The 12,874-nt window shown below is 42.2% G+C and overlaps 1 protein-coding gene across 1 annotated transcript in view; it reads left to right on the plus strand.

Annotated features, from left to right (window-relative positions):
- The first annotated feature begins 2,626 nt into the window (after positions 1-2,626).
- The window catches only part of polr3a (polymerase (RNA) III (DNA directed) polypeptide A), a 38,779-nt gene continuing 28,531 nt past the window's right edge, over positions 2,627-12,874 (plus strand). The window contains exons 1-14 of the mRNA XM_069664441.1: positions 2,627-2,774; positions 3,225-3,360; positions 4,262-4,399; positions 4,756-4,927; positions 5,031-5,185; positions 5,968-6,207; positions 6,628-6,790; positions 8,360-8,496; positions 8,573-8,676; positions 8,770-8,911; positions 10,661-10,801; positions 10,928-10,997; positions 11,252-11,379; positions 11,463-11,601. Coding sequence (XP_069520542.1) covers positions 2,731-2,774; positions 3,225-3,360; positions 4,262-4,399; positions 4,756-4,927; positions 5,031-5,185; positions 5,968-6,207; positions 6,628-6,790; positions 8,360-8,496; positions 8,573-8,676; positions 8,770-8,911; positions 10,661-10,801; positions 10,928-10,997; positions 11,252-11,379; positions 11,463-11,601 — 1,909 coding nt within the window. The 5' untranslated portion in view covers positions 2,627-2,730. The remainder of the gene's footprint in view (positions 2,775-3,224; positions 3,361-4,261; positions 4,400-4,755; positions 4,928-5,030; positions 5,186-5,967; positions 6,208-6,627; positions 6,791-8,359; positions 8,497-8,572; positions 8,677-8,769; positions 8,912-10,660; positions 10,802-10,927; positions 10,998-11,251; positions 11,380-11,462; positions 11,602-12,874) is intronic.

The raw sequence follows: 12,874 nt of genomic DNA on the forward strand, positions 1-12,874 counted from the left end.
GGTAAAATAAAGTCCCTTCTTCAGTTAGACCCTGCACCGAGTACCTCCAAAAGTTCCTACTCCCTGGATAAAGTTCCTGCTGTGCAACTTACGTTGAACTCTGTGGGGACTTTGTGATGAGCGTTTTTCTCTATTTTCTTGCTTAACAGACTAAAATGATTTATCAATTAATCAAATAAAAATCACCTAGAGATTGCTGCAAGTGGTGATTATAGTCATCGATTAATCTCCAGATGTGGTGGAAATTGGCTGAGAATCATTATCTGGTCATCACACACCCTCAGGGCTTTAATACAAGTGAGCAAAGAGGGAATTTTAATTCATCTGAGAGCATTTCTCTTAATCTAAACCTAATAGCCTACAGTATTAAACAGGGGCTGTGACTAAATCCCAGGATCCCCGGTCCTCGGAGAGACCCAGTTTTCCTCGATCTGAGCAGTCTGGGATATTCAATTCCTCCACAGGGAGTCTTGTGTGTGTGTTTGGGTGTGTGTGCTCGTATGTCTGCTTTAGATTGGACGGTTAGCCGGCTGTATTTGATACAGTTTCTGTACAGATGCTCAAGAGGCACTTTAAGGGAGGATTGTTAGCAGCAGTCCCTTAAGTACTTTTAGATTATTCCTTATTTTCTCAGATATAGTAGCTATATTTACACACACTGATACATCTGTACGCCCTTTACTTATTTGTTCCGAGATGTAGAGATTTAGGGACACCAAACCTCCAGAGGCAGTTTTACAGAGCCCACAGCGTGTTGAATACAAAACTAGAGGTTTAATTAAAGGCCTGTGTGGGATTTAAGTGGCAGCAGAATTAGAAAAATGGAAAATCAGATTGAACCAGGCAATTTTCACTGTCGGTGGTTATAAGACGGCGGAACAATTAATCAGCACAAGCGCCCTGTAATAGGAAATACTCATCAGGAAGTCATCAGTCGACATCAACACTTCCACATTAGCCTACCGCATCGAACAGCACAGGTACAACAGTTTTGTTCAGTCTCCATACATCCTCTCCCGCTCTACGTTTCAAAGTGTTGGGAATGCATTTGGCGCCATCTAGTGGCAGGAGTTTATATTGTGACAAATATACAGAATATCACTCACAGAAATGTCTTTTGATTGAGGAGATATTCTAATAACAATAACCACTTTACTGCAAATAAAGCCTCCAGCTGCAGCCTATCCTGACCCTTTCCCTCAGCAATGTGTCTACTGTAAATCACATTGGATTTTTATAGCGCCAAATCATAACCAAGATGATCTCAAGACACTCAACAAAAAGAGCAGCTCCAGACCGTGCTCTTTTTTTATTTTATTTAGAGAGAGACCCAACATGAATCCACCATGAGCAGCACTTAGCAACATTTGGCAGCAGTGGCAAGGAAAGTAGTACAGCCATCTGGCTCGATGGCTGTACAACTCTTCTGTGTGTGGATTTAAGGAAGGATTATGTGTTTTTTTTAGCATTAAAACTGGGCAACCCTCTAAATTATCCAAATTGTATTCTCTTTTTTAAATCTCTGACAACAACACTATTTTTCTTGTAAAACTCCAAAATCAGGTCCACATTTAGCCCAGATAAAAAAAATAAAAATATTGATGTTTGGGATTGCAACTTTGAAACAGCAAGCACAGACAAGATTTTAAGTGTTTTCAACCAGGGAAATAACAAAGCCACTTACCCCAAAGACATTAAAGTGGTCTGCCTCACTTATCGAGTAGGATGGGTCCACATGGGATTATTGAGAGAGGAGTGCACTGCATCAAACAACCCTTCTATGCTAGCCCTACTGCTGGGTTAAAAAGAATTCGAACAAATATAAATTAAAAACTCACCAAAAATTAGATGAGAAAACTTTAATGAGACTTTTTTTTTGTACTAACAATGAACCAATCCAGCATGTTGAGGTAATAGGCCTACATGTAAGTAAGATGTAAATTAGGGAATACAAAGGCAAAATGGGGTCAAATGAGTAAAATATTTTAATCATTATCATATTTTCAGTGATTTGTATCACTATAGACGTCGTGGTTCAATGTTAGTTGTTTAAATTACTCGACAAACTCATTTTATACTATATTTTAGCCGTTAGGTGTCAGCACTCAGTCTAAACTGATGTGCTCGTGCTTGTCTTTTTTTTGCTCTTGTTGTGCACAGGCCAATGCTGCTTTCAAATACATCATGTAAAGTTGGATTTTCTACAAACCCAGTCTTGTATGTTTTGCGCGGGCTTGCTAGCAGATCCAGCAGGCACATGGGGTACATGCTGTATGTATTGTGCAACAACACAAATGACAATTCAGACACAACATCTTCCGTACTTAAGCATTAATTCAGCAAACACACTTATTCAGTATTAGCCATTAAGTTAAATTCTTTATATTAGTCAAACATTAAGACTTACCATCGGACGAAACACCACACGACTCTCCTCCCTGATCCCTAAAAGTCCCTACCTGTCTGCTATTTGAACATTTAGGATCGCTAGATGGCGAACAACCTGTCGGAGAATCATTAGAAGAGGAAGAAGTTCTCTATATTACGGATTGACCCTGAAGGCAGCACTGCTCTGTTTCACATGCTATCAACACATTGCATGGTGCTGTCTGCTAGCATTCCACAACATGGGAAAGAGAAATGACAGCGTGATAGTCTAGCATGCTGGAATGAGGACAGGATAACAGTTAAATTATTCTTGCTGTTATTTGTGTAGGAGAAGCTGACAAAATGGTGAAGGAGCAGTTCAGAGAGACAGATGTGGCCAAGAAAATGTGAGTATAACAAACTGTGGAGCATTGCTAGCTAGTTAGCTCGCCGGTTAGCTAACGTCAGTGACAGATAGTTTGAAATGTGGCCAATGTTGACAACTTTCTCAACTTGTATATATATTAAATAGGATGCAGTGCTTCTACCAAAGTGCCAAAAAATTCGCTGGTAATTAAAAAAACTAGATGTTAGAAAACCTTCAGCTACGGAAGCCCTTGGCGGACATGCATCCATACATTTTATTTCTCGTTATCACGCCAAAACGGAGTAAATAGAATATATGGAACTCAGCAATAGTCTGGTGAAATGCGTTATACCTAATTTGATACAATTTCCTAAGATTCTTTTCTGTTCACCTTCCTGTGTCATGTTGCTGATGTGAAAAATGACATTGTTGTTATCATAATGAGATATTAACCCAGTGAAACCCTTGTTTGCTGTATGTTTGTTCACAGAAGCCACATCTGCTTTGGGATGAAATCTGCTGAGCAGATGCGACAGCAGGCCCACATCCAGGTGGTCAGTAAGAACCTGTATAGCCAGGACACCAAACACACCCCACTGTCCTATGGAGTGCTGGACCACCGTATGGTAGGACATGGACACAAAAAACATTTACTGTTTGTTTTACTTGATAAACTTAGTCTCTATTATTTTACAGTCATAACTTAATGTGGCTGCAACAACCGTACAATTGCACTTAAACTTTTCACATGTCTCCTAATTCCTGCCCATGGTATAAGTCAAACCCTATTTCAGGTCTAGCTTAGCTCTGGATATGCAGTGTGCTATTTAAGATATTAGGCTGTGTTCTGCTCAAGAGGTTTTATATGTGTAAATTGGGCTACCAAACAATCCTATTGAACCTGTAGTACTTTATAGGGCCAACTCTAAAGTCTACACAGTGTGTACCTTCATTCTAATCCACTATGTGCTAGTGTTTGAAACAAAACCACTCACTCTAAGACTACTTGCTCACCTTGATTCTCTTCAGTTATGTCTCCCCACACACCTTCACCTGCTGTACCTGCACATGGGACTTTCTCTATCTCTCTCCCTACATACATCTGCTCTGTTTACGTCCATCATGAACTGCACGTTTTACAAAGACGCCCAAAAGCTTTAACATCGTTGCAATTTTTGTTGTATTGCTTGATGTGTTTACATTGTGTTTTACAATTTGCGTAAGAGATCTGCGTATACAGTTGTTTTTGTGTATTTACACGTCAACCTGCTCAAAGTGACACAGCCATAACTGCATCCAAGATCCCACACTTGTTGGCAACGTCTTTAAACTATGTCCTTTGTATTAGTTTTGATTTAGAGACCCTTAAGAGCAGAATTTACGTTCTGTACTTTTTGGAACAATTATGTGAAAAATGGCTTTACATCATTAAATGTTGTCACCCATGTCAGATATTAAATAACCCCATGTAAATGTAATCCATCCTCATGCTAAAGGCTCATCCCTCTGCTCTCTGGTTTCCTGCAGGGCACCAGTGAGAAAGACAGACCCTGTCTGACATGTGGGAAGAATCTAGCAGATTGTTTGGGACATTACGGATACTTGGACCTGGAGCTGCCGTGTTTTCATGTCGGCTATTTCAAAGCCATCATAGGAATCTTACAGGTGAGTTTATGCTCTGGTTCAACAATTAAAAACATATATGAAACAATCCATACTACAAGTTCTAAAGTTATCTAGATATTAAGATATTAATATACTCTATTGAGTCATCTGTCTAGAATGCATGAAAATCCCTTTTCCTATAGGTGTCACTAGAGTATCAAAATTAAAACAGGTGGAGAATTGTGTGTGAATGCTTAATCAGCTCAATCTTTCAAACAAGTCAATATGTGGATAAATCAGCAATAATTAAAAATAAAGCTTTTATTATAATGTAATGAAATGTGATTCTTTTCTGTATTTCTATATATCAAAAGATGTGTGATCTTATTGTAACCTGGAATTTTTCATGTCTCCAGATGATTTGCAAGACGTGCTCGAGCATCATGCTGTCTAAGGAGGACAAGCTGCAGTTCATGGATTTCTTGAAACGGCCCAACCTGGCCTACCTCCAGAAGCGAGGGCTGAAGAAGAAGATCTCTGATAAATGCCGCAAAAGGACAATCTGTCTGAATTGTTCCGCCTTCAATGGTGAGAAGAGACATTTTAATTTCTCTATCAGTGCCGTCTTTTTGTGCCGGTTGTCCTGACGTGATATTTGGAAGAAGCTGAGTCTCTCCGTGTTATTCTTCAGGTCCAGTGAAAAAGTGCGGCCTGCTTAAGATCATCCACGAGAAGTACAAGACGACCAAGAAGGTGGTGGACGCTTTTGTGTCAGAGTTCATGCAGTCCTTTGACACGGCTATCGAGCACAACAAAGTGATGGAGCCTCTGCTGACCAGAGCGCAGGTGAACTTTGTGCACTTTTTAGGGCCACGTACCAACATGTTTTGTTAGGATATATATATACGATATATATCAGTGTCTGTCCTATTCTTGTGAACACGATATCTCAGGAACGCCTTGAAGGAATTTTTAAAATTTGGCACAATTGTCCACTTGGACAGATTTTGGAGGTCAAAGGTCAAGGTCCCTGTGACCTCACAAAACACATTTCTGCTTATAACTAAAGAATTCCTACGCTAATTATGATAAAAGTTGACACAAATGTCTTCGTAGACTCAAGAATGATGCGAGTAGATTTTGGTGGTCGGAGGTCAAAGGTCACTGTGACCTCACAAAACACGTTTGTGGCCATAACTCTAGAATTCATGCGCTAATTATGACAAAATTTAACCCAAATTTCTAATTGGTTTAAAATGATGAAGTGATGACATTTTATAGCCAAAAGATGAAAGGTCAACTTCACTGTGACAGCATCACGCTTCATATTGTCACTCCGATGCAATTCTTATTGATTTAGACCCCAAGGTACTTGTATGAATCCACCCTTTTCACTTCCTCTTCCTGGACAACCAGGACAGGGGGCCTCCTGTTCCTCTGGTAATCCACAACAAGCTCTGTGATGTTGCTAATAGTAAACATAAGGTGATGATGATTGCATCATGTGTCACAGCTCTTTATCAGTACTCGCTCCTCCTCTGGAAAAATTTAATACAAGATTTAACCCGAAGCAGAAGCCCTGTACAATACTTTGCCTCATCCTCTCTTGATTGTCATTTCCTCTCCAGGAGAACCTAAACCCTCTGGTGGTGCTCAACATGTTTAAAAGGATTCCCCAGGAAGACGTTCCCCTGCTGCTGATGAACCCCGAGGCAGGGAAACCCGCTGACCTCATCCTCACCCGCCTCCTGGTGCCTCCCCTCTGCATACGCCCGTCTGTGGTCAGCGACCTGAAGTCCGGCACCAACGAGGACGACCTCACCATGAAGCTCACAGAGATCATCTTCCTCAATGATGTCATCAAAAAGGTTGGTTTTATTTTTAATGGTGGCTATTGATCATCTGTCCAGTGCAGGGTATCTGCGGGACTTATCAGAAGTTTTATGACAGCAAACTTCAACTTAAAGACCAAACTTATAAAAAATATCGATCTTTGGTGCAAAAGAGTAGATACATTATTCAGATTCCAGCAGCCTCCAGCTACAAAATATCATTTTTCTGAGCATTCAGCTTCTTATCAATAAAGCCGGAGAGAAAACTGTCATGGTGTCCTAGAATGAGGAAAGTTTCTCTCCTACATCTTCACTACTTTGTTTCTGAAATGCCCAAAGACCACATTGCAGCTCGGGGTTATGTTCTGACTTTTCAGGCCTCGCTCTGAAAGTTGCTTTTGAGATGTCTTATTTTTTTATGCACACAGCCCACATAACAAACTCTCTTTCATTCAGCATCGCATGACTGGGGCGAAGACTCAGATGATCATGGAGGACTGGGACTTCCTGCAGCTGCAGTGTGCTCTTTACATCAACAGCGAGCTCTCTGGCATCCCTCTGAACATGGCACCGAAGAAGTGGACCAGAGGATTCGTGCAGAGACTCAAGGGGAAGCAAGGTACAGTGTGTATTAACGCTATGACATCTAACGGGGGGAATCGACACAATGCAATGTATTCGAAGCATATTTTTGACACATGTGTGCCGGAATCTCCAGCAGCCACGTAAGCTGCGCGGGAAGCGGGCGTAGTACGCGACAAGTCTTTTTTTACCTCGCTGCTGCGCGTCAGTGAGGCGTAGAAAGCCAACTTCAAATTCAGTTTCCTGTTGAAGTTATTGATAGGCAAGATGAGCAGGCAAGATGAATTTGAAAGAGCAATGAATATGTACATTTTTGGCGTCACTGCCACCCCTATTTATGGCCAGGAATTGCAACTATCATAGGCTAACGTTAGCCCCTTTCACACATGCACTCCTGACATTCTCCTGACAATTTCAGGACCGCCTGACCCCCACATTACCTAGAGTTGCCCTTTCACACGTGTCCCTCACAGCGGGAGATTTTTCCCCGTCAGACGCGGAGGGGGGCAAGTATAATTGCCGACTAACTCTGTCATGTGCCTTTTTTTAAAAAGATCGTCATCCGCGATCATTTAACTTACTGGACACTCGCCCTTTGCGTTCTATCTCTCCCATACCTGGAGCACCGTCTCTCAGCTGCGTAGAGTCGGTCTCATTACTCGGTTTTGATTCGTTTCGACACGCAACGTCTTTAACGGCGAGCCTCCTTCTGCTGTGAAAACAAGATCGCAAAAGTTTTTTGGGCAACTTTGTAAAACGTGCAGCTCATGATGGATGTAAACAGAGCAGATGTATGTAGGGAGAGAGATACAGAAAGTGCTGTGTGCAGGTACAGCAGGTGAAGGTGCGTGGGGAGACATAACTGAAGAGAAGCAATGTGAGCAAGTAGTTTCAGAGCAAGTGGTTTTGTTTCAAACACTTACACATTTATGTACAGTTATAATGTAATTACGATATAGCTTTCCTTAAATAGGGTGACGTATTGTTTCGCTGCAATGCCCCAACCTCACACATCGGCTGTCCCAGGCTTCCTCCTGACATGTTACTCGGCCGCCAGCAGGAGAAAGTCGGGGGGTGACGTCGGTATAAAAAATTCGGCTGTTTGCGTTCACACATGCAGCCCACCTGGACAATGTCAGGAAATGTTGAGGAGTGCAGTGCATGTGTGAAAGGGGCTTTTGAGACTCATCTTTGCTGTAGTCGCAGCCGGTCTAGATGCTGCCAGTAAGTGAAGCATAAAGACTCATGTGCATGTAGTTAACCATGCGCTGAATTCCCACATCTATTCAAATAAACCCCACTTAAATGTGTTCACCTGCCTTCTTACAGTTTTATTTAATGAGTCTAAATAATCAGGCATAAAGCTCTAATTAAAGAGCATTTTATTAACATGATGTAAAAGAGTTTTATTTTCATGCTGGCATTTAAATGTCGTCGTCTTAAATCAATTCAAATCATCAATTCATTTCTCTTCCCATGAGACATTTTACAGTAATCAGGCACTTAGCAGGTATTAATTATGAGCTCTGCTTATTTAACTCCGTGGAGAAAACAAAGCGCACCTTTTGAAGCGCAGACTGACTAATTTGTTTCCTGTAAAATTCAGGTCGATTCAGAGGAAACCTCTCAGGGAAGAGAGTCGACTTCTCCGGCAGAACCGTCATCTCTCCCGACCCCAACCTGAGGATAGACGAGGTGGCCGTCCCCGTGCATGTGGCCAAAATTCTGACCTACCCGGAGAAGGTAACCCCCGCTCCATGGTTACAACAAACTGAGCAACACCTTGCTTACAATCAGTTTAATATACACTCTGTTATAGGTGAACAAAGCCAACCTGGAGCTCATGAGGAAACTTGTCCGCAACGGTCCCGAAGTTCACCCCGGAGCCAACTTCATCCAGAATCGCCACACACAGATGAAACGGTGAGGCTGTCTTCTTCCGGCCTGATTTAAACCCACCAGTACTCCTCACCTGATGTGATCAAACACTAAACATAAATCCACTTTTACTCTCAGGTTTCTAAAATATGGAAACCGTGAGAAGATGGCTCAGGAGCTGAGGTTCGGTGACGTGGTGGAGAGACACCTGATCGACGGAGACATCGTCCTCTTCAATCGACAACCCTCTCTGCACAAACTCAGCATCATGGCTCATATCGTAAGTGTTGCCTCTGACATGTCCTTATAAGTCTTTAAGCCAAGGTCACATGGTTTTGAGTTTAACTTCTATCGCTTTTATTCCCTTGTACACAAACCAAAACAGGAAAAATAAATAACTGAATGCCTTTCAAGTTTTGTTAAATTAACTTGTTTACATTCTCCTCATTTTGCGTAATTTTTTCTCCTAATGAACCCTCCACAGTTTGCATACAGAAGCAATTTTCAGGCTCATTTAAGAGTAGTGCTGTTAAAATTGGCCAAAAATTACGTTCCATTATTCCATCTAAAAACACAGAGGTTCAAACTATTCTAATATCTACTCTTGCACAACATGTCCACAAGAGGGCATGCCAATACAACGAGAGACAAACGATATATTTATTTCAACATAAACAAGCCTTTTAAGGGCTGGGGGCGGTTTTTGTCATTGTTTTCAATGAGAGGGACGTTTTTTTCGCGCTGCTTTTGCTTTGCAGAGCGCCTCGTGTTTTTCCGCTCTGTGCCCCTTGTGTTTTTGAGGAAACGCTTTTACAGACTAGAAAACGCGTTCTGTCTGATCGGGCCCTAAAAGATCAACATTGGCTTCCTACACCTTCAAAATAAACTAATAGAATAATTAGGTTACGGTAGAACGGACATTCAGTGTCCGAGCGAGCTGTGCTGTGACGGGTATATTTATTTAAACATAAACATGTCTTTAAAAAAATCAACATCTACACCTGTCTGTTATGCTGGGGGTGAGAATCTCTCTCTCTCTCTCTCTCTCTCTCTCTGGCCGGGCTGGGATTTGGCATTTGGATTTTCTCCGCCATCATTACCACACGCCACACGGTTGTTGTATTAGCTCGTTTCAGATAGACTAAAGTTAATTGTTAAAGATTTAATGTCGAAGTTCTCAGTTTAGTTCTATTTGGCAGCACCTTATGGTGATAAAAGGCGAATGCGGGCGCATCCGTCCGAGAAAACCAGACGTGATTTTCCTCGCTGACGGTCGCTTTCCTTTTCAGACTGTTTGCCTTCATCTGAGCGTTGAATTTGTTTCTTTTTCTTTGGATTTTCACTTATTTTTGAAGTTGTATCTGTAGTCATCGATCTTTTCTTTTTTTTGTTCAGCCATAGTAGATTACTGTTTACTCGCAACACTAGCAGAGAGAAGAAAAGGAGCCGCTTAGCTCCGCCTACCCTCTCTGGCAGACCAACCACTGCTGGGTGATGGAAACGCAAAGGCTTTTATCAGCAGGCCATAGGCCTCATTCGGCGAAACATAGTCGCTTAACAGACATTTATTTAAATGAAAGTGTTGTGTGCTTTCAAAGACGCTCCGTAACCAAGAGAGAACACGCGAGGACGTACAAGAACACGCAAGACAGTCGCGGTAGTGCTGATTTTATTCCACATCGAATATTAATTTTAATCCCAATATCTGTTTTTTCTTACAGTTCAGTTTTATATTCAAATTTAGAATATTCGTTGACAGCCTTAGTGCACAGACTAAAAGTTACAGCATTTTGCTTTTCAATGTACACACGTAAAAAAGTTACTTTACGACAGAAAACAACAGAAACCAAAGCAAACCTTTTTTCTCTTATATGCTCCCATGGTAACTTTTACATTCTGTTGTACACCAGTCTGTCATAGTGAACCAAACTAACCTTTCAAAATTCAGAATAAACTTGTTGATATTTTGCTCATGCTGATCCTTTTTGTCTGCTTCTCTTTGTGTAACATTTTGTTTTTCCCTTTCCAGGCCAGAGTCAAACCTCACAGGACGTTCCGGTTCAACGAGTGCGTGTGCACCCCGTACAACGCCGACTTTGACGGCGACGAAATGAACCTCCATCTACCTCAGACCGAAGAAGCAAAAGCAGAGGCCCTGGTCCTGATGGGGGTATGTAATGTGTCATCTCAACCCATGCGGAGGGAGCTATATTCACACAGCTCTCAGTGTAGATGTTCTGCAGTGAAGAGGGGTCTGCGGGAGCTGTTTGACACAAACTGTTATCTTTGCTTCTAGACAAAGGCTAACCTTGTCACTCCGAGAAACGGCGAACCTCTGATTGCTGCCATTCAGGACTTTCTGACAGGTCAGTGCTGTGACGCTCGGCTGCTAATCAGAGTGTTACGTTGCTATATGATGGAAGGGCCCCTGGTGATTTGAGTTACCGCTCGACAATAGGTGAATTTGTGGAAAGCAATTTTATGTGTGATGTGGTTGCTAAGGCCGAAATAGTATGTCTCCATTTCATTCATCATTCTACCTGATTCGGGAGCGCTCCAGCCATTTTTGAAAAACCAATGTATTTATTTGATAACATTAAAGCACTTTTCTACTTCCTAGGGGCCTACCTCCTGACCCTGAAGGACACCTTCTTCGACAGATCAAAAGCCTGTCAGATAATAGCGTCCATCCTGGTGGGCAAAGATGAAAAAGTCAAGATCTCTCTGCCGCGCCCGGCGATCGTGAAGGTGCTTCACTCTGCTCAGTTTCTCGCATCAATCTGAATTTCCCACCTGCCGCTAATATTCTGCTGTGTGTGTTTGTCCGTCAGCCCATGGCCCTGTGGACCGGCAAACAGATCTTCAGCGTCATTCTGAAGCCGAGTAAGGAATGTCCGGTCAATGCCAACCTGCGGACCAAGGGCAAACAGTACTGCGGCAAGGGAGAGGACCTCTGTCACAACGACTCGTGTGAGTTTTCAATGATATTTTTAATGTAAAACATGAATCAATATGTTCTAGATCAGGGGTCTCCAACAGGTAGGCTCGCGGCCTGGATTTTAGTAGTTTGCACTTCAATTCAATCAAATACACAGATGTCCCGCCCCCTCCAATACAAAATAGTAGGATAGGCCGATCAGCTGTCAATAAAAAACAGTGATGCTCCTGTTTGTCAGCATCTGAACCTAACCAATCACAGCAATGTTGCAGCAACCTCCATCGACAGGTGGGGTCAGTTATGCTGAGCTAAAGTGAGGAGTTCGGTGTGTGTGCCTCATCTGTGGCAGCAACGCTTCAGTCGTCAAAAGAATCAACATGCAACACCTCCAGTAATTACAGCGATGTGGTGCAGCTCTCAGATGAAAAAAGGTTGGAGACCCCTGCTCTAGATATTGAACCTCATAGGGTTTGATGCACTTAACTGTGTTCAAAGCGGCAGCAGACACGCCCTTTAAAGACCTCCTCCAGTGAAAATCCAGTGTTAACCTTGTGAACATCTCCATGTGGTGTTTCTCATGTGCTACAAGACATATCAGGGACAACATCAGCAGTCATCTCCATGGCTGGGCCTGTCTGCTTTTAAACTGCAGTGTACCAAGGACAGGCTGAACAAGACGATTTCAGATTGGCAGGTTTGAGACGTCCTAACTGTGCGTTCACACCGAACGCAAATAGACGAAAATCTGCAGCGAGATTCCATACAAAGTCAATGCAATGACGCGAGTAGACATTAATTTGCGACGGGCGACTGATCACAAAAAAATAATCACGATGCAAATTTGAGTGAGTTGAAAAATGTTTACTTCCTCTGCAAATTCGTGTCTCGTGGTGTAGCGAAAGCCTATCAACATCGAGATTCTCCTGACGCCATTTGTAACCATGGAGATAAGCCCCCCTTCCTCTCCTCCATTCCAGAAGTGAAGGGCGAATATCCGCCTGTTATTTAAACTACCATATGCAGTTATCATTGAGTCCTGTATTAATATAAAACTCTGCTGGAGTTCACTACAAATGAAATAAAACATGACATGAGAAACACCTGCTATTGGCTCAAATGGTCATTCACATACACTTAAAAATATACCACCTGATGCTCCTACATATATGCATACACACACACACACACACACACACACACACACACACACACGCCTTTAAAGCTTAATAACCTATAGGATAATTCAATTTGATTATCTGTTGCATCTAGGAGCTATAATAGATTATACTCTATTAAATTTGAAGG

The sequence above is a fragment of the Semicossyphus pulcher genome, unplaced genomic scaffold (genome assembly GCF_022749685.1).
Source record: "Semicossyphus pulcher isolate SPU_LCO1_2020_fin unplaced genomic scaffold, fSemPul1.0.p SCAF_16, whole genome shotgun sequence".
NCBI classification, from domain to species: Eukaryota; Metazoa; Chordata; class Actinopteri; order Labriformes; family Labridae; genus Semicossyphus; species Semicossyphus pulcher.